Source organism: Mus musculus, chromosome 16 (genome assembly GCF_000001635.26).
Source record: "Mus musculus strain C57BL/6J chromosome 16, GRCm38.p6 C57BL/6J".
Taxonomy (NCBI): domain Eukaryota; kingdom Metazoa; phylum Chordata; class Mammalia; order Rodentia; family Muridae; genus Mus; species Mus musculus.
The window spans coordinates 24,758,830-24,779,642 of record NC_000082.6 but is presented as its reverse complement, the minus strand read 5'-3'; the positions used below and the strand labels follow the sequence as shown (position 1 = coordinate 24,779,642).

The 20,813-nt window shown below is 41.1% G+C and overlaps 1 protein-coding gene across 10 annotated transcripts in view; it reads right to left on the bottom strand.

Annotated features, from left to right (window-relative positions):
* Window positions 1-20,813, bottom strand: part of Lpp (LIM domain containing preferred translocation partner in lipoma) — a 599,229-nt gene that overhangs the window by 212,936 nt on the left and 365,480 nt on the right. For all 10 annotated transcript variants that reach the window (NM_178665.5, XM_017316922.2, XM_030249029.1 and 7 more), the window contains one exon: window positions 17,367-18,050. In NM_178665.5, coding sequence (NP_848780.3) covers window positions 17,367-18,050 — 684 coding nt within the window. The remainder of the gene's footprint in view (window positions 1-17,366; window positions 18,051-20,813) is intronic.

Genomic DNA, 20,813 nt, shown 5'->3' with positions numbered 1-20,813 from the left:
GCCAGCCTGATCTACAGAGTGGGTTCCAGGATGCCAGGACAGCTAGGACTGTTACACAGAGAAACAGTGTCAAAAAAAAAAAAAAAAAAAGTCAAAAACCTTCAAATTAATGCTCAAGACCAAAATAAAAAAAGCAACCAGAAAAAGTGTTACAGTCTACCATCTTCAAGGATGCACCCACCAAAGATAGATCTGCAAGACAGAGCGGCAAACATACAGCAATGATATGCACATTACATTTTTCACTTACATTTCTGTCCTTTTACTTGTACATTTTATCACTCTACATACCTGCCCCTGTCAAAGGGTTGGCAGATTCTTTGTGCTGGCGTACTGGTCCTCACCCAATCTAATTTGGTTTTAATACATCTACATCACTGGGGTAAGCTGTTCAGAAAAAAGGTTACCGTGGGAAGCAAAATCATACGAAATCTCATGTTTAAACGGAGAGCATCCTTTCCATTTAAGTAGATGACCTGGATTGGGATGGTCTTGCCCATAACTCCTTTGAATGACTCAGTGTAGAGATAGCCATTCCCACAGGAGGGGTATGCTAATAGGGTTACAGGCTTGCTTCTCTACCACTACACTTTGATGAGACAGTCACCCATAAGACTGCCTATGCTTATCTTTTCTCATCAAACTAGAGTGAGAACAGCTGTAGAAACCATGACATTATCAACTCGGGAACACTTGCAGAGCCACTGCAATGGATTGTACTTAACAGTAGAGTGGGCCTTGACCTCAATGGCTTCTGTTTAAATTGGTGGGTGGTCCTTGTATTATCAGACACCGGAGCCTCTATACATTCCTGTCCTCCCCTGCCCTAACTGGCTCAAAATTCAATAAGCTGGCAGTTGCATATATCTCATTCATAAAAATTAAAATACAAACAGACTGGTCTGAGCAGGAATAATTATGCAAAGTATAAATATTCAAATGTCTCTATTGGTTCCGGTCACACTGGGTAATGCTGAGCCAATGGCTTGCCTGGGATGCATGCAAATGAGATACACTGCTAGACTGCCCTCCCTCCGTGCCAGGGAAAGCTCTGCTACAGGCTGACTGAGGGGGTGGATGAGTCAATAGATCAGGCAAATGGGGAATAGGAAAAAGCACAGATTCTGAGGCACGGTCAGCACTGGAGGGAGAAAATGGGAAGAGATTACTAGGGGGCTGATAAGTATTCTTTTCTATGGTCTCAGTGCTTAGGCACGAAGTCTTGGGAGAAGTTTCTTCAGGTTGTTAAAGAACTAAAAGAGAGCCCTCAGAACAGGTATCAGACTGGATATTCTCAAGCATTGAAAGCAGGGGCATAGCAATCGAGGCAATGAGGTGTCACAAGTGACGGGTGTCCCCTCTCATTTGTCCTGCAATTGTCTTAGACAAGAGAATGAAACTGGTACAACTGCAGAGTAAGTCCTCAAGAAGTACTGTGACATCTGGCACAACAGTGTGGGGCAGCATTCACCTCTTCCAAGTCTCCAAGATATCATCCAGACTCCCTTTAGATCAGAATAAAGGGAACTGCCTAGAGAAGTCTTCTCTGACCACTCAGCTGAGTGAGCATGACATCTGCAGCCTCTCTCACAGACTGTCATTATTCACGCCCTCCCCTCTGTAGCCAACACCAGAATATGTGCCTCAGCCCTCAAATGGGGTATGCAATATTGTGTGCACTAAAAATCAAAATACCTCCGAAGTGTAATGAAGCAATAAGAGCGAGCAGGGAGGAGTAGTCAGAGAAGGAATGGCTTCGAAGTGCGTTCCCAGAGAAGCACAAACCCCTTAAGCAGACATGGATGGACAAGAAAGGAATGGAAACATGGGGAAGGGGGCACTATGGTTGCTTATAAAGTACCGAGTGTGGGCTGAGAAGTATAGCCATGAGGGCCTTTCCATTGCATTTGGTCACATGTTCATGTGAATGTGTGAGTTTAATAGGGAACATGACGGAGATGTGTTTTCTTCTTTCAATGTATTTTTTATTTGGTGCATATGTCTAAGTATGTGCATTTATGTGTATATGTATGTGTGTAAGAGAGAAAGAGAGAGGCAGACAGAGAGACAGAGACAGAGAGATAGACACAGAGAGGGCTAACACACTCAAATGTGCCAAATTGCACACATGGAGATCAGAGAACAATTTGTGGCAATCAGTCTTTTCCTTCCACCATCTTGTCGCAGGAATTGAACTCAGGTTGCCAGTCTTGGTGGCAAGTCACTTTTATTCACTGAGCTATTTTGCTGGCTCAGGCATATTTAGCTGAATATAACAAGCTACTTTAATATGGTTTGCTGACAATGCAAATGTCAGTTCGTGTCTGCCACTTATGTCACAGGGATGAGTTCCTAGACTGTTTTGACTATTCCTGGTTCTGCTGTCATTGGGTTCATTGACCCATAGAGTCAAAAGTCATGTGATAAGAATGTGTTTTGTAACACCCAACAGAGGGAGTATGCTGCAGAAGGAGACAGCAGGCAGAGTGAAGATGGAGAGAATAAGATTAGAACTGTGGTCAAATTTACATGCATATTCACAGAGTGTACATGGAGGACCGTGTCTGTGACATGTAAAGAGTTCAGGTTTCTAACCTAGAAAGTGCTCAGTAGTTATAAGTACAGCACCACATAATTCATTCAATGTGAGCCACACAGAGTGCAATGCACAAGTTTCTGCACCTCTGCTAATGGTATAAATTTCTAACCTCACAAGTCGAAGAAACTTGATAGAAATTTCCTCCCATTTAAGGATAATCTTAAATTTTATATGGCATTAATAAATCTTGGATATTCTGCAAGGAAATTTTACAAAATTTTAATAATGACAATACTAACCCATTTTAAAAATCAACATTACTAGAAGAAACACTAAGTCACTTTGATTTTTTTCTACAGAAAGCATTTGCAATGCTAAGATGTGTGGGAAGGTGGTCAGGAAAGGTGTAGTCACAATATGTATGAAAATGTTGAGAGGCACTAAGTTATGATTCGAAAAACCTTGATCTCAGGCTTGTCAACCTCTAGGTGTGTGAGAAAGTGAATGTCTGCTGTGTAACGGTCCAGCAGGCTGTGGTATTTCTTATAGTAGCCTGGCCATACGACACCTCAATTCAAGCTTCACTGAAGAGGAAGAGACATAAAGGGTACAAGCTCATATCACACAAAATCTGCAGCTATTTCATCAATGAAAATGATGAACCAATCTGAACATTTAGCTGCTCTCTCAACCTGGGAGGTTTCAGAGTTATTCTGCAATGTCTCCTATGCTGCGAGGCCTTGGAGAGTCATTCTCCAGGGTCTCAAGTTGCTTGTGAATGGACAAGATGGCTTCTTAGAAAAACAGGGTCAACACTTACATGTTGTCTGAGAATCTAAAGTGTCATGAGTTTATCACTGAAATAACATTTGAGATAATTGTTGTGTTCTAGAATTTCCCTGAGAAAACTATGTTTCAATTTCCAGGAATTCTTTAGGACCATGTAATTTGTTAATAATCAAAAGAGAAATATAGAATTCTGCTGTGTGTGCATATGTGTGTATATGTGAATGCTTAATATGTGTGTGCATGTGTCTAAACATGCTTGAATGTGCTTGTGTGCATGCATTTGTGTGTTTAAACTAGAGGACAATGTCAGGTGTCATCCTCTACTGATCACACTACTTTCTGAGACTTGACCTCTCAGAGTCAGCAGCTAGGCCTCAGTTACACATTGGCTTGCCCACTCCTGTCTCTGCCTGCACAGCAATGGGAATAGAGGCTTACACTGCCATGCCTGTCTTTTATGTTGGTGCTGGGAATTGAACTTTGGTCCTTATACTTTCAACAACTACTGGACCAATTAAATTATCCCTTCCACCCTGGTTCTATCTTTGAATAGGAAAACCTCAACCCTGATTCTGTCTGTGCTTGAGTCAGAAATCTTACTGCTAAGATTAGAATCAGACACCAACGACTCCCTCCGCTTGCTAAAGATGGCGCCTCTCCCCCCACCTCTGTTTTTCTTTCTGGGATAGGGTCTCACTGTGTAGTTCTGGCTGACCTGGAACTCTTGATGGAGACCAAGCTGGCCTAGAATTCAGAGATTTGTCTGCTTCTGCCTCCTGAGTAATGGGATTACACTTATACAATACCATACCTGGCTATTTTTTTTTGAAAATAAGTATTTGTGGAAATATGAGAGAAGGAGGGAGGATAATAGAGCGAGGGGAGGAGGGAAAGAATGCTGGTGTCTGACTCAGAGAGCAGTCTTTCAGAGAACTCAGAGATGCCACAGAAGGGTAAGCAGCCCGGCCTTGTCATGTGATCAGCTTCGCACATACACGCTTTCCCACCCAACACTTTCCACCATCCCTAGCCAAGGCTCCCTCACTCGTGCTTCTCCTATAGGAAAGTAACTCCATGTTCCATTCAAAGGTTCCAGAAATGGTGGCTTTGGGTAGTTAATCATTTATTTAATTCTCTTTCAAGGCAGATTTGTTTTGTATCAATAGGAAATGTGATTAGTAAATGCAACATTCATTTTGCTCAACTGACTCTAAATTTCAAATATAAATGGGCTGGCTATCACACCACATTTTAACATTTCATTTTTCTCATCTGTTTATAATTTATTCTTTAAATATACAAAAAGATTAATGTAAAGGCACAAAGCAGGGTTATACTTTTGGAAAAAAATAAGTGTTTGTGGTCATTTGGGGCTTTGTCACAAGTTGTTGCTGCTCACTTGGCGATGCTGTGATTCAGGACACAGGCTGCAGCTCAGCAGTACTCCGCCCTGGGCTTCCAGGTGACCACCAACTTTCTTCTCTCTGCCATTCTGTTTCCTCTGTCCCACAACCCACCAATCTTACGCAACACACAAATCTTAACTGCCTGGTAAAGGCAGACTAGACCAGTGGTTCTCAAACTTTGGGTGGTGACCCTTTTCATAGGGAGGGGAATCACATATCAGATATCTACATTACAATTCATAACAGTAGACAAATTACAGTTACAAAGCAGCAACAGAAATAATTTTATGGTTGGGGCCACCACAACATGGGGAGCTGTATTGAAGGATCACAGCATTAGGAAGGCTGAAAACCACTGAGCAAGAAAAATGGATTTCCTGATGTCCTCTGTTAGACAAAGAACTAATAAGCCTGCCTGGCCATCATTCATCATCGTCATATTAAGTTGGACCCTCAGTAGCTTAATGCACGAGGGTTTCCTGAAGTCAAAAGTGGACTGATTTCAGAATCACTGCACATTAGTGAGCAGTTTCCGCTTCTTCTTCTTCTTCTTTTCTTTCTTTCATTCTTTTTTTTTTTCAGTAAAAATGTAATAGGTAAGGAAGGGTAAAGTCTTTGGTCTAATTTCCCTGAGTCTCAATATGCTACAAAGTAAAAATTCAAGGTCTAAGTAGAATCCACACACACTTGCAGAGCGACCAAAGGCCCACAGTAGAAGAGAGCATCCCATGGAAACGCCCTAGCACATCCGGGGGCTCTTCAGCACTGTCCCTGAGAGGTACTCCCCTCGGTACTCAGGTTTCTTGCTTAGCATGATCTACACTCAATCATATCTGACTCTGGTAGAAAAGACCTAGTTCCTTCAAAAGTGGGGATTCTAGGGTGAGGAGCCATTCATGAATCAGGAAGGGGAACAAGTGAGCAGATGCTCGAATCCTGAGAGCTTGCCAAATCCATACAAAGGGGATTCTTTTTTTTTTTTTAAATAAATGCATCAAAAAATATCTGGCAAACGCAACCTGAGTGGGAAGGACTTCCTCAGCTCATAGTTTCATAGCTTCAGTCCACCATGCTGAGGAGAAGTTAGGCAGAGAAAATGCCTGTGCTAACTTGGTTCTTTTTCTTCCTTTCACCCCACCTAACCTCCAGTCTGAGCTCACTGAGCACACTGCTGCGTGCATGCTAAGGGCCCTTCCCAGTTAAACTGTCCCCTCAAGAAAACTGTGCAGAGTGCTGGGGTTGGGGGTGGGGCATGGCCCCGCCATTTTACTCTATTCTCCTCTAATGGCAAAGCTTCACCTCCCTCCTTCTGTCCCTGTAAACGCCAAGCCCAGGGGACCTGAAGTCACCCTTGTTTCTTTTGCCTGTGACAGTTTTCATTCCCAACATAGAACTAATACACCCTATCCTTTCAGCATTGGTCCAAATGTCATTTCTTCAAAGACTCTCCCTCAGTGGGTCACTTTAATCCTTAACTCCTGACACCACAGCCATGAAAAGTATCACCAAGGCAAATTCAGTCCAGGAGTCTGTCTGACTTGAAGAAGGCAAAGGGTCAAGGGCAAAGGAGAGTCAGGATAACTAGACAGTTTATCATGAATCAGAGCAGGGATAACTGCTTATCATTGTCTTACTGTCTCTCTATAATAAAATTAATATTAAGACTAGAATATGAGCTGAAAGAGAAATTTCATCATTTCCTGTGTAATCCTGGCACACACACACACACACAAAAAAAAAACCCACAGTTAGATGTTCATTTTTTTCCAGGCACGATCTTGCAATGTGCCTCTTGACACATGATCAAATCGGCACCTTTGTTTTAATGCTCATCTCTGTTTATATTTATGAGAGCTCATAAAACACAATCGGGTAAAGTACTTGATCTCTGTCAGTCTTGTATTCAGGAGAAGGAAAATCATATCTAGTGAGCATGTTAATGAGATAGCAAGAGTCAATCCATATAAGCTCTTAGCAATGGGTCTGACAAAAACAATCAATATTGGCAGCTATTAATCCACAGAGCTTCGAGACAGTCAACAAGATTGTCTATCATTTAAAAATCCCAGGCCCTATTTTTAGCCTAAGCCCAGCAAAGTCTGAGAACAATTTGTCACGTTGAAGAACATTTTATAATAAACAGCACCTCTACATTTTGTCACCAAACTGGAGGGCACAACTTGTTTCTGTCTTGGAAATTCAAGGCCAAGCAGACAGCACATGGAGTTACGGCAAGAACTCGCAGTGAAGGACAAGGCATGAAAACGCAGGCAACGCCTCTAGGAAGTGGGCATCAGGTAAGGTGACATCAGGGCTTCGGGCCTTTCCCACTTATCAGAAGACACTGTTAGGACATGTGCCAGATGTCTGTATAAATCACTTTCAGGAATAGTGATTTTGAAATCAAGACTTGCTTATCCTTTTGTTAGAAACACATTTTTTATTGAGAACTTGCTATATTTAAGTCACAATTTCCTAGGTAGCAGTTAAACACCAAAAAAATCATGCTCTCATGACACATTTCTGAGGAAAAGAACAAAGAATAAATGATTGAAATACTGAACAGGGACCAGGGAGATGGTTCGGTCAGTGAAGCGTTGCTGCACATACCTGGGCACAGTAGTTAGATACTCAGCACACTTGGACAAGCATGGCATGTGAGAGCTGGTGAAGCCTAGGACAGGAAAGGAGAATCCCTGCGGGCTTGCTAGCTGTCCATTCTAGCAAAATATGCAAGCCGTAGGACCCATCGAAAGACTGTCACACAAAAGCAATATGATATCTCCTGAAGACCACTACCCAAGGTTGACCTCTGGCCAGCATATACACAAGCACATATACAAACATGTACACACATTTGTATATATACACAGAAATTATATATACATGACACTGTATATATGCATAAATTATATATAAACATCACAAATGCACATATACACATACATATATACATGAATAAACAGTATTCAGCAGTGATAAATATTATAGGGGAAAAGGAAAAAGTAAAAGTGGATAGAGTCTTTGGGGGATATTATTGATGGGGTGATGATACTAAGTACCATATGAGTGATGTCCTACATGAAGCAGAACAAGGAGCCATGTGGATAAATGGGGATGCGGTTCTAAGAAGACGGAGGCAAAGCCACGGCCTGGATTTCAGTGCATGGCTGAACATAAAGTGACTGCTGCAGACTAGAGTGCCATCTTGAGAGTTGTAAGTGGACAGAGACTTACAAGCACAGTTCTGCTTATTTATATTTACTCCTGGGATACTGTTAGAGGGAAGCTAACTGTCACTAGGAAGCTAAGATAGCAATAAGCTAGCAGGGCTCCAATAACATCACTCTGTGGAAAGATGGGATAAAAACAGACAAGTACAGAAGTAAAAAAGGAGTAAGAATCAATTATGATTCAGGTGAAGTGATAGGGCATGGCAGCCTACAGGCATTAGAGTACATAGCAGTTGCCCATTTCATCTATTGTTTTAAGGAATAAATATATACACACAATGAGAAAAAGAATAGTGAAAACTGGCTTCAGGTTTCAGATCTGAGCTTTTAGAAGAGAAAAGCCAACCGTGTTGAAGACTTGAGAACTGTGTGTAGGAGGGGCAGGCTTGACTGGGGGAAGTATGGGAAGTAATATTTCCATACTGACCCTTAAGTATGAATTAAGTTTCATCATGTCAGCCCAGGAGGAAAACATCTCAAGTGAACCAGGGCTAAAGGCAGAAAAACTGCAATAATTCAGAGCTGGGCAATTCACTTCAGTGACTAAAGCAGACTGTCCAGCTCAAGATTAATCTGTTAGGATACAATGTAGGATCTGAGGAGAAAACCAGACCTAGAATAGAACTACAATTAAAACACAGGACATTCATTAAAAATGTATATTACAAAGCCATGTGAGCAACTCGCGAATCCATGACAATCAATAGATACCATTTCATTTATGATTGCCTTATTGATTGGTCAGGAGTGCCTGACTCATGCTAGGCTCTGATTGTAGCAGAGTTAAGAGGGCATGCATACCCTCCCTGCTCTGGAAGAACAGGCATTTTTACCTGAACACAAAACCCCACAACAGGATTTAGATCAAAGCGATAAGCCCAGTGCTTGGGAGGCAGAGGCAGGAGGACCACAAGTTTGAGGTCTACCTGAGTTGCATAGCAAGACCTCACCAAAAAGCAGTGAATTAACTAAAACAGTAAAGAATTTTCAAAATCAAATGGAGTTTGACCAGTGTAGAGAAGCATGGCCCTTGTATATTTCTTATATTTTTGGTTGTGAGCCTAGCCTTTAATGGCTGAGTGTTCTCTCCAGCTCTGTATACTTCTTGTGTGGACACGTTGGGCCACTGGAAACCACTCCAGGAGGCCGTAAGGTAATTCTACTGCTGGGTATGAGTACCAGACAGCTGGAAAGACCTGCCCCAGAAATACACACAGAAAGTTGCAAACTTCCAATGCTATCAACTCGTTAAAGGGTAAATATGATTTAGCAAACCTGTGAGATATTATTCAGTAATTAGAAAGTAAAGAACTATTTATATACAAAATAACTGGTTGGTATTTGAATATAACAGGCTAATGATACAGTTATATAAGACAATCTATGGTTCAGTGTCAATAATCGGTATAAGCACTAAAGGTGACAGATTAGTTACTAACTACATTTACTAAACGTAAGCTCTTTAAAGGCTGCTTATTATAGGTTTGGAACTTAGTTTGATGCTATTCAGGGGTGAGGGAACTTTTAAAGGCTGGGGCCTATTGGAAAGTCTTTCAGTTCAGAGACATATCTCTGAAGGGCATTGTCAAACCCAAGTCTTTTTTTTTTTTTCCTTCTCGTTCAAGTCCTGGTCCTGAAGTGATCAAGTTTTGTTTTGGAAGCATCTCTCTGCTAAGATGCTTAACAAGCCAAAGTAAACCTTCAAAATCCTGTGTCAAAAATCAGGGTTTTCTCAGTAAGCTGATGATCTTTGATATTTTAAGGATGGAACATTAAGACATTACCAAAGGTAATTCTATTCAATCTGATGTTAAAGAATACATGTATGGACCATGAAGAGTAATAAAGGAAGAATACAAAGATTCCAACACACACTTTACACTTTGACTCCTCCATAGCCCATAGACACAAGACAAGAGATAGAGTCAAGCATTTATAAAACTCAATAAAACTAGGACCTGTTAGCTTCATTTTATATATAGGGTACAGTTTCAGCTCCTTACATCTTGACAGAATATTGTGTTAGGTCCCAAAAATCTCACTCTAAATATAAGTGTCTAAAGCACTGGGTCTACAGAATACTTTATGTTTGGACAACTGTACAATGAGCTAATTACATAAACAAAGACACCCAGGAATGTAGGCAAGCTTCAAGAGGAAAGAAGCCTGGGCAGGCCTCAGGGAGTGACTTAGCATCTCTTCTGTGTTTAGGGTTAGCAAGACACTAGAAAAGTTCATGCTGAGCATGCTGTAAATGCTCACTGCACACAAACATGCTTAATACACTCTATACAGGATGCTTTTTAAAAGTTACATGTAATTTTATACAGTTAAATTTTAAATACTCGCCATCAAAAAAATTAATTAATTCAAAAAAAAGAAAAAGTACCATATTTTCTAAAGAACATTCCTTAAATTCCAAGTAGGAAATAGAGCAAACACCATATTATTTGCTAAGAGTATTTATAAAAGTTGGATTTTCCATCTTTTAGAAAAATCAATGATCCAAAATAACCAGTAAGTCTTCCTTCTTGGAACAATGGCACTTTGGAATTACAGGAGCTAAAGCCAGCTGTCTTAACCGGGCACAGCAGGTCCCCCTATAAATCCTAGCATTTGGAACCCTGAGGCAAAAGAACCTCTGCAAGTTCAAGGCCAGCCTGGTGAGACCTTGTCTTATTGACACTGTCTTTGTCTGTCTCACTCACCAAAAAGTTCTCTTACTGTGAGAAAAATCCTAATAGTTTTTACTTAAGTTATTTAGTTTATATGTTCTCCACTGATCAATAAAGGGCACATTTCTGTTTTCTTTTTTTTTTTTTTTTTAAGATTTATTTATTTATTATATGTAAGTACACTGTAGCTGTCTTCAGACACTCCAGAAGAGGGCGTCAGATCTTGTTACAGATGGTTGTGAGCCACCATGTGGTTGCTGGGATTTGAACTCCGGACCTTCGGAAGAGCCGTCGGGTGCTCTTACCTACTGAGCCATCTCGCCAGCCCACATTTCTGTTTTCTAAGAAGAAAACTATAGCGTCTCGACTCGCCTCTGAAACTGAGCAGTATTAAGACACACCTTGGCCAAGAAGGAAACAAAATTCCAAAGATGCATGTCAGTAAGGAAGGGCTTTGTTTTGACATAGAATTAAAACGAAATAAGTGGATAAAATTAATAATTTGAAATGTGTTTTTATGTCAATACACAAAATCTGATGTCATTTAGTTTTTTGAAAACATTGCAATACATAAAACGTTTAGATGAAAAATAATGTTCATAAACCATTCTTAAGGTACTAGCACAGGGCGTTTGATAGTAACACTTAATATTGTGGGTCGGTGTGGGCTGCCTTGGAATGGTGAAGGACCTATAGTTCTTTTAAGAGCATCAGTTAGAACAGTCATGTCTGTAGTTGTAGAGCTTCCCACTGGAGTTTAAAGGTTGAAGAACCCTGCTATTAATGACAAGATGACTCTCTGAGCTTGGTGGAGAAAGGAGGGCTCCCTGCCTCAGCGGGGTTTCCCTTTCTCTGCCCGACTTTGTCTACACGGCGTTCCTGAACACAGCTGCCTGGCCTTATCTGAAGAATGGCCTTGTGCTGAGGAGCATCATTCAGCACACAGGGCGACTCTGGCTTCCTGTCTCCATGACAATTAGGTGCTATATTATCCCGACTTGCATTGTACCCCTATGCCCTGGTCTATTTTATTCCTAGAACAATACAGTAGAACTGTCTTACTGCACAGGGCTCTGGAAGTCCATCGGTCCTATTCACGGCCGTCTGAACCCTGCTCCCCATCTCTGCTCCCTTTGTCCTCAAAAGCCAGTGGCCAGCTCCCCCAGCGAGAAGGGAGACCCATATTTACACTTTCATTACAAATCATACTACGAACATGCAAACAAAGAAAACAACAAAACTATAAGAACAAGTGACAAGGTTAAAACGATAGAAACAATAGCTTCATGACTCCTATGTCATCACCTAGATTTACTCTTTCTTCAAGAGCTAATATTTATTCTTTTTTATTCACATGATATTACAATTAAAATTGGAAAATATTTGATGATGCTTAAGACAAATAAATATGAAAGGCCAGCACATGTGTTAAACACATGAGTAATCAAAAGAAAAATGTAAATTTAAACCACAATGAGACAGGACTAAGTAACATAAGAATGGCTAAAACCGGAAGACTGAAGACACCACAGCGGAAGTCAGAGGCTCCTCTCCCTCATCCCTGGTAAGAGTGGCAACAATATACCTAGGGAAACCCTTTAACACTTACCCACCCCCCCCCAGTCCCCCCGTCCCCACCAGAGCTGGAAAACACATGGGGAAAGAGCTCTACAACTGAGATGAACTCAGGTCTCAGAACACACAGACAGACAGACAGACACACACACACACACACACACACACACAAACACAACTTTAGGGGTGCAGCTGAGAATACAAAGAAAAGAACAGTGACAAATGAACCAGTGTTGCCCTCAGTTTCAGACCTAAGCATGCTTGTGGCCAAGTATTCCCAGGCCCCTTGTGTGCCATGGCCTGAGGCCCCTCCTCTGTGACCAGGGGGGCAGTAGTGGAGATGGGAGAACTAGCTCATGATGTCAGTGTTCTGGAGAAAAGTTAGAAGGAAAAGCATTTCCATAAGGGGATCTACAAAAGAAAGTCTCTGTGGGGCCCAGGGACTGGGAATGCAATCAAAGGGGACACTGCTCTTCACCTGGCTCCCCCGGTACTCCAGCCTCCTGCCTTAGCTTGCGATATTCCTGCTGGGTGTGTGGAAGCCAGTGTTTGATGATCTTCTCTCCCTACTGTCATTTGTTCTTTTTCTGCTGTGACACTCAGCTGTGTCCTGGGCTCTCTACTGGGAACTCCAGCTGGCTGTCTTAAAGGGGTTTCCCCAGGGAATTTTTGTCAGATATTTTGAACCCCTAATTTGATAATTTGTTCACTTGGTTTCCCATCTTCTCTCCTTTTAACTTTTGCTTGCTAAACATATAATTAAGTCCATCTTTCAAACCTGAAGTATGGCCATTGTGTCATTTTTTAGGGTCCTGTATGCTAGAGAAGAGGAAGGCTGGTTATTGGGATTTAAGGGGTACTTCCCCTCTTCCTGTCCAGCTGCTGACCTCACTCATAGATGTGTGAGCTGCTGTCTGCACATAGCCTAGGCCATGGAATGTCCATCTGAAACAGCACGGATATGCAGCGCATGCCATGCAGACACTCAAAGATGCCAAGATTCAGGCCCAGAGAACAGAGAGAATCTTCAGAATATTTGATACGGCTTTCCAGGAGTTTACAGTATGATACAAGGCAAGTGATTTATGAACGAGGCAAAGGGAAGCTTAGGCCTGTGTTCAACTAATACTCATGGATTCCTAAGAGTCACAAGGTGTACTATAAACTGGCCGGTGCCCAAAGATGAGTCACTGATGTGACTCTCACTGGCCTCAAGTTATTGTCTCCATTCTCACCACCATGCACTATCTGATGGTAGCAGCCTATCCTGCCTGCTCTCAATGCTACCTTACTGTTCCCCTGCTCTTAGGAAGGAAAGGCAACTAACACAAGGATTTCAATAGGGATGCCTCTCTTTAGCATACCAGCAATTCCTTGCAGTACACTTCATGCATGCCACTGTAAGAAGTTGAAGAAATGTACACATATTGTTTCCACTGGGATATATGGAATGCTACTATGCCATTTTGAAATATTTCCTTATGCTTTATAGAAATTGTAGGTCTGGGAATTCTTTCCATACTTTTTCTTTTCCTTTCTGAGCTACTTAGTATCTTACAAGCCCTGAATCTAAATGAAAAAGCAATAGTCTATTGCGCTCTGGTAGCTATACCCTCTGTGTAAGATGAGCTGAGGGATGGTTTGACATTCTTTAAGGCTGCATCATCCTGGAGGGCATCTCAAAGTCACTTGAATAGATTACTGATTTTAGAATTTAACATATGTGTTACACTAGGAGAATGAATCCCACAACGTTTCTAGGGTACACACACCGTGTCTTCACACACTGTGGCAAATATCTGTCCCTACATGAGGGCTGAGGTATGACCAGGAAGTGGGTGCCAAAGTCACTTTATCAGAATATGCTTAAGAATCACAATGTCTTCAAGACCCTGGCATTCATTTTTCAAGACCTTGGCATGCATTAATCCTTGCTACCTTATCGGAATGCTGCAGGAAACACACCTGTAAAATAACCGCCCCCACAGACAAAGTTAAAGTTTGCTTGTATAAATTACCACGGAGAAAAAGATCCTAGTGTATCTTCAAGCAGACTTGTGATGAGAAGGGAATGTTTTTTCTGTGCAAAGGCTTGCTTATAACTGTTTCCCAAGGAACTAGGCTCAGTTAGTACAGAGTGTACACTGTGGTCTCTGTAGTACGCAAACTAAATGCTGAGCACATTGTGAGGACATACAAATCCAATCTTGACCTGTCGGCCTCCATGTTATGACTTTATTTCTCTTTCTTCCCTCTTCTTTCTCTTATATTTCTTCTTCCATTCTCTTTCTCTTTTCTATGGTATACAGTGTAGGTAAATTAAAATCATTGGTCTAAAACACAGGAGAGAAACACACAAACTAACAAACACCCCCCAACCCCCCGAGTAGTTTAAATGTCAAATGTTCTGAAATCCTCAATGTACAGAAAGGTCACCGCTTAAAGATGCAAAAGCATCTTTTCCATTAGTGTCTTCATAAATAAAACAAACCAAAACCAACAGGGATAGTGAATAGCTCTCCCTCGGCAATTATTCAGGCTATGGAAATCTCCAACTCTTTGCATTCCCTAATTAATTAGAAAATGACACTCTTCTTTACCATAGCTGAAAGTGTGACAAAGAAGTCGAGTTTTTCTTCAAACCAATTAAAGGATATTAAAGAAGAATGCAGAGAGGCACTGGGAGCTCATTTCTGATGGTTCCAATCACATCCTTGAGCCAAACAGACACAATGGTGAGAACAAAGGCCTCTCCCCACAGGTGCGTTAGAGTCAGCAGCATTCTGCTCTGAGCTAGGGCCCATTCTCCATCAGCAGATGCCCAGAGCACAGACTGAAGATGCCACGGTGCTCCTCAGTCCCTTTCCCTTCCCACAGCACAGACACATGGCTGAATACCAAACTCAAACTACCCTCTTCATAATCACAATGAGAAGTACATGGCTGGCCTTTCATTTTTAATTTGCAAATTGCATAGGATGTGAAAATATGTGATTCTGTTGAAAAACAAATAGTTCAGTTTTTAAATAAGTGATGAGTAATTAACTTCCTCAAATAATAAGCAAACAAAAGTTTGGCACCTTCTGGTGAGTAGTTAATAAAATTTTCCATGGCATAAGTAGGTAGGTAAAGTCACATCAACATCAGTGGATCAAGGGCCCAGCCTTTTCTATCGACAGTTTCAAATGCACAACTGGGATTTATAATATCCAGGGTCAAACCATGCCTTGCTTGTAGAAGCACTTTTGTTTTCTCTGATTCCTCAATGGTAGAACAGCACTCTCAAACCATTCTGATATTAGCTCTTTCTAGGAGTAATGTCTCTTAGCTGTCTAGTGGGCCTCTATACATAAGGTGTACAGTTATGGAGAAAGACACCAGAAATCAACCTCACATGCCATGTTCAAGCATGGAAACATGCATGCAAATACATATGCATGCTACATGCACGTATATACTGTGCCCCAAATAAAAGCTGGGTTTTGTGTTTGTTTTGAAAGGTTAAACTACACAGCAAAGTTACATGGGCACAGACTTTCTATACACCACAGTACATTCCTCATAGATAAAGGCAGGGTCTCAACATGTGCTCTCTATAGCTAAACTGGAACTTATTATACTGTTGCTAGTCTGTCTAGGCTGTCTCTCTTGGTCTCTGCTTCCTTCTTGGTAGGACTGCAGGAGGACCAAGATGCACAGCTAGCTTTTCAGTGGGTTTGAAGATTCAAAGATGTGTTCCTTAGACTTTACCCACAGAACCATCTTCTTAGCCCTTGAAGAAATTTCCTTTTTAGGAGGCTTTATTCATGTTACAAAATCCACTTACCTTGAGTGTGTGTGTGTGTGTGTGTGTGTGTGTGTGTGTGTGTGTGTGTGTAAGCCTTATATTCAAAACTGATCAAGGTTAGCCCCCTTTGATATAAGTGCCATAGCTGAGGTTTGTGGATTCCTCTAGCCTATCACAGGCACCACTTAGAAAGTTTAGACCTTAAGGAATATGACAATTGCTTGGAGCACAATGATATAAGAGTGACTTTCATCTAAGACCAATGAGCCAGTGCCAGCACATATCAGAAAGGACTTTATTTTTTTGGTTGTTGTTCCAAAGTTGAGTATGAGAACAATCTGTTATAAAACTGGCAATCTGATCAAAATTTGGAAATGATTGAGAAAGGTCTAATCTTCTACTCAATCCACCACTTCAAATTACCATTCTGCTTCAGGGCAAACAAAGGTTCCTGAACTCTGGCATCTTCACAGCTCTTACTAAATGGAAAAGGGAATTTGGTTCTAACCCAGGGCCTGAAGGCTCCCAGTTTCCTCATTTAACCCTTTGTACAGTCATTCTTGTTTGTTTTTTCATTTCATGCTGAGGGAATTCATGTGTTGTCTCAGGAGTAGGGAAAACCTGAGTTGTGATGAGTACAGAGTATAGTATAACTTATGCAGTCAGAAATAGTCATGGCATACTCAATGAAAAGGAGTCTATATACACCGAGAACTTCCATTCACAAAAGATTGCTAAACATTCTTAATAGGGTTAAAGACTGAAGGGTAAGACCCTTCTACGAGAATTTGTGATCTGAAAAACAAGGGCCAATGAACAAGTCCCAAGGTCTCTGCTTCTTCCCAAAGGGAAGTAGCCTACCTCTTAGATCCACTGGACCACATCTGTACCTGGAGGCCTTGGCTACTTGTTTGACCATAGCAGCCACTGTGGTACCAATGTTGCTTGAATTCTTACCACCTTAACACGGGCTTTGAATGTTTAATAGCTCATATGATGGCCTTAGACACCTCTCTTGTACAGATCATGGAATTTCTTGTACCTGACATAACTTGAGCTACTGCAAACATATCCAGGTTCCATGCAAGTGCAGCATATATGAAGACATTTCTGCACTACACAGAAAGGTTTGCTATAAAGAACAAAATATAATGGGGAGAAGATATGTTATTTTTGATTCCGCCCTTAGATCAGACTTTCTAGAAAGTGTTTTTTCAGCTTTTGGAAAGAAAATCCTTCCTTACTGAGCAATTGGCTGCACTGGATGCTGAAGAGTAGTGGTACTGGTCCTGTGCAAATAGGACTGCTCTCTAAAGAAAAGTCATTTCCTTTTCCCTATTGTTATGTTAGTAGATTTCTTACCTTTGGCTGCAGTGGTGGTGCACAGGGCGCTGAAACAGGGTCTGTGATATAGGTCTTCTTGGGGCCACTGACTGGATACATGCCAGGATGGTTCTGATTCCCGCTTGCAGGAGGGGCATACGCAGCTTCCCGCTTCCAGGTATTAGGTTGAACCTGTTGCCCATAAGCAGTATCACCTTCACTTCGGCCCCCATAGCTAGGACCTGCTGCATAGTAAGGTTCATAATAGCGTCCTTGGTTGGAGGTATACCCATATCCAGACTCAGGCGGATGTCCAGATGGTGGAATATATGCATAGTCGGTACCAACACAGGTTGGAGGAGGAGGACACTGTCCCGATACAGGAACTGGCTGGTTGTTATAGCCACGAGGCCCTGGACCATATATTTGTCCAGAGGATGGACCAGCCATGTAATGTGGGCTGGGCTGAGCTGACTTCACTTGCACATTAAAGGTGGGCCTTGAAGATGTGGATGCCGTAGTATAGGAGGCTGGAACTGGCTGAGGCTGGGGTTTGAGTGTTCCAATTGGAGTCACTGGGATGGGTGCAGCCTGGGGTGCAGGCTGTGGTTTTGTTGCGGACTTCTTGGTTGCTGTCAGGGGTGGCTGCTGTGGAATGACCATTCTCTTATGTCCTGTGACAGGAGTAGAAACTGGAGGAGAGGCTATTGAACTAGCAGAGCCCTAAAATAGAAGAGAAAATGACAAAGATGATCAGAAATAAAAGAAAATAAAATGAGTAGATAGGGAGTATGGTTAATTATTGCTTGTGTATTAAGGTGTAAAATACAAATAAGGGAAGATCCTTCCCTTACGAAGTTCACTAACCCAAAAGTCAGTTGCTCTGCGCCGTACCGGTAAACGACTGAATTTAAAAAGGTAAGGGAACAAATTCACTTGTACTAGCATCCACAAGACTGTTACAGCAGGAGTAAGCTTAATCAAGGCATAAACTACCTAAAGACGGAAAACAAAGACAGTGATGAAAGGAGTTACATAAATAAATAAAAGTAAACGGAGAATGTGTCTGTGGACTAGAAGAGCCTAGAACATTCAAAACAGCCTTCATATCTAGAGTGACACCTATCAAAATGCAGAAATAGAACACTTATCTATTTCAGACTCAAATGGAAACAGAAAAGATCACAAACAGTGGTTGGCTAAACTGGTCATGAAAAGAAAGAACACAGGGAAGTTACATTGCTAATTTAAAAATATGTTGTAAATTTTAGTAATCAAAACAATGTAGCAACAACAAAAAGATAGAGGTAAGGAAATAGCAATGATATCATACTGAAATGCTCTATACAACAAGAGCAATGATTTCATATTGAAAAGCTCTGCACAGCAAGATCAATGACATCATTTTGAAACGCTCTCCACAGCAAGAGCATTATGACATCATAATGAATAGCTGTTAAGGCAAGCACTGAATAGAAACAGATGATCACATGTCCAGTAATGGGCTAATCCTCAAAGATCTAAGAAAGCCTTACAACAAAGAAGTAAACAGAGACAAAAAAAAAAAGGCCTACAGATATGGCTATGTGGTTAGAGCACTTATTTCTCATTCAGAGGACTCGGGTTTAGTTCCTAGGATGCTAAAGGCTGCTCCCAATTACCTATAACTCTAGTTCCAGGGTATCTGATACCCACTACTGGCATCCATGGACACCAGGAACACACAGGGTATACTTGTACACACACAAATATGCAGAAAACTGCCCATAAGAATAAACATAAAACAAAGATACTTTTAAAATAAGTTTAGGTTTTTAAAATGACAATAATAATACTTTCTAAAGAAGATATACAAAAGATAAAACATTAAGAACATTGGTCCTCATCACCTATAATAGAGAAATGGACACAAAATCCAAATGAGGAATCGTATCCTTGTGGGAATCATTGATATTAAGCAAGGAGACCTGGAAGACCAGCACTGCCAAAAACAGCAAAGTGTCTCACACTGTTGTTGGGAAGGCAAAGCTACAGAGTCAAAGGCGAACAGTGGGAAAGTTCTTGAATACGGTAAAAGAGAACATACAACCTAGCATCCAGTATTACTGAACTGCGGATTTCAAAGAGAGATTAGAGTTCCCTTCTTCACTGTACCACATTTACAACAAGAAAGAACTTAGATGTCCATCGATGGTGACAGATAAAGAAAATGTGCTTACAATGCAATATAATTTGTTCCTCTAAAAGGAAATCTACATCATATAGCAACATGAATGAACCCTGAAGACATTAGTTCATAAAAAACCAACCTAGTTACAACAATATAAATATAATATAAGTATCATATTTTACATGAAATGGTGAATGAAATTAGTTAAGACTCACAAAATCAAGAATTGGGATTATAGTGGCCAAGAGCGGATAGGACAGGGCTTCTGTTATTTGCAGGAAATACTAGGACCCAAGTAAACTGGGGAGGAAGAGGATTGTTTGGTTTATACCCCCACATCACTCTGTCCATCACGTGGGGAGTCAGAACAAGAACTCAAGCAAGGTAGGAGCTGATACAGAGGCCATGGAAGGATGCTCCTTACGTGCGTGCTCCACATGTCTTGCTCAGACTGCTTTTTAATAGAACCCAGGACTACCAGCCCAGGGATGGCAATACTAGCAACGGGCTATCCCCTCCAGCCATCAATCACTAATTGAGAAGATGCCCTACAGGTCTGCTTCCAACATAGTCTTACGGAGGCATTTTTCGTCAACTGAGACTCCCTCCTTTCACTTCATTTTAGTTATGTTAGTTTCTGACATAAAACTAACCAGCACAAATGGGAATATTAAATAGGGAGTTCCCGGTCAGTTGATTTGCTTGCAGTCAAGCAAGATAAGCTGTGAAGGCTCACTGTTTAACAGTTCGCTCACTATCATCAATAATGTGTTATACAGTGAAAGTTTTGTCACAATAGAAAGAAAAACATGAAGCTTTCCAGACACAAGCAAAAGGGAAGGTGATGCCCTGCTCCTAATAGATAGCATTAAGAGATGAACCCTTGTCTTGTCTTATTTGCCTTGATTCTCCCTTGTGTCCGAGGGTAAAGGGATCTACCTTCCTCCCATGTAGCACAACAGAGCTTCATTAATATACACTGAAGAGGCTTGAAAACGAACAGCAGAAAAGTAGCACATAAAAAGATTTGACTCCCAGAAAATCACACATACATGTATGTATAGATAAGTGTGATATTTAAATGTGCTCGATTTTCAAAATGAAAATGTTAAATCATGACAAAAATTCAAGAATTCCAACAAAATCAAAAAATAAAATGAAATGTCAAAAATATATTCTTGGAACTATCAAATAATCCAATAAACAGAAAATATTCAGCAACATGACTCCTCAATTAACTGAATATGTGGACCAGATAAGCATTGGCACAGTTTTCCTTAACTAGGAAGAACATAAATATATACACTTTAAAATAA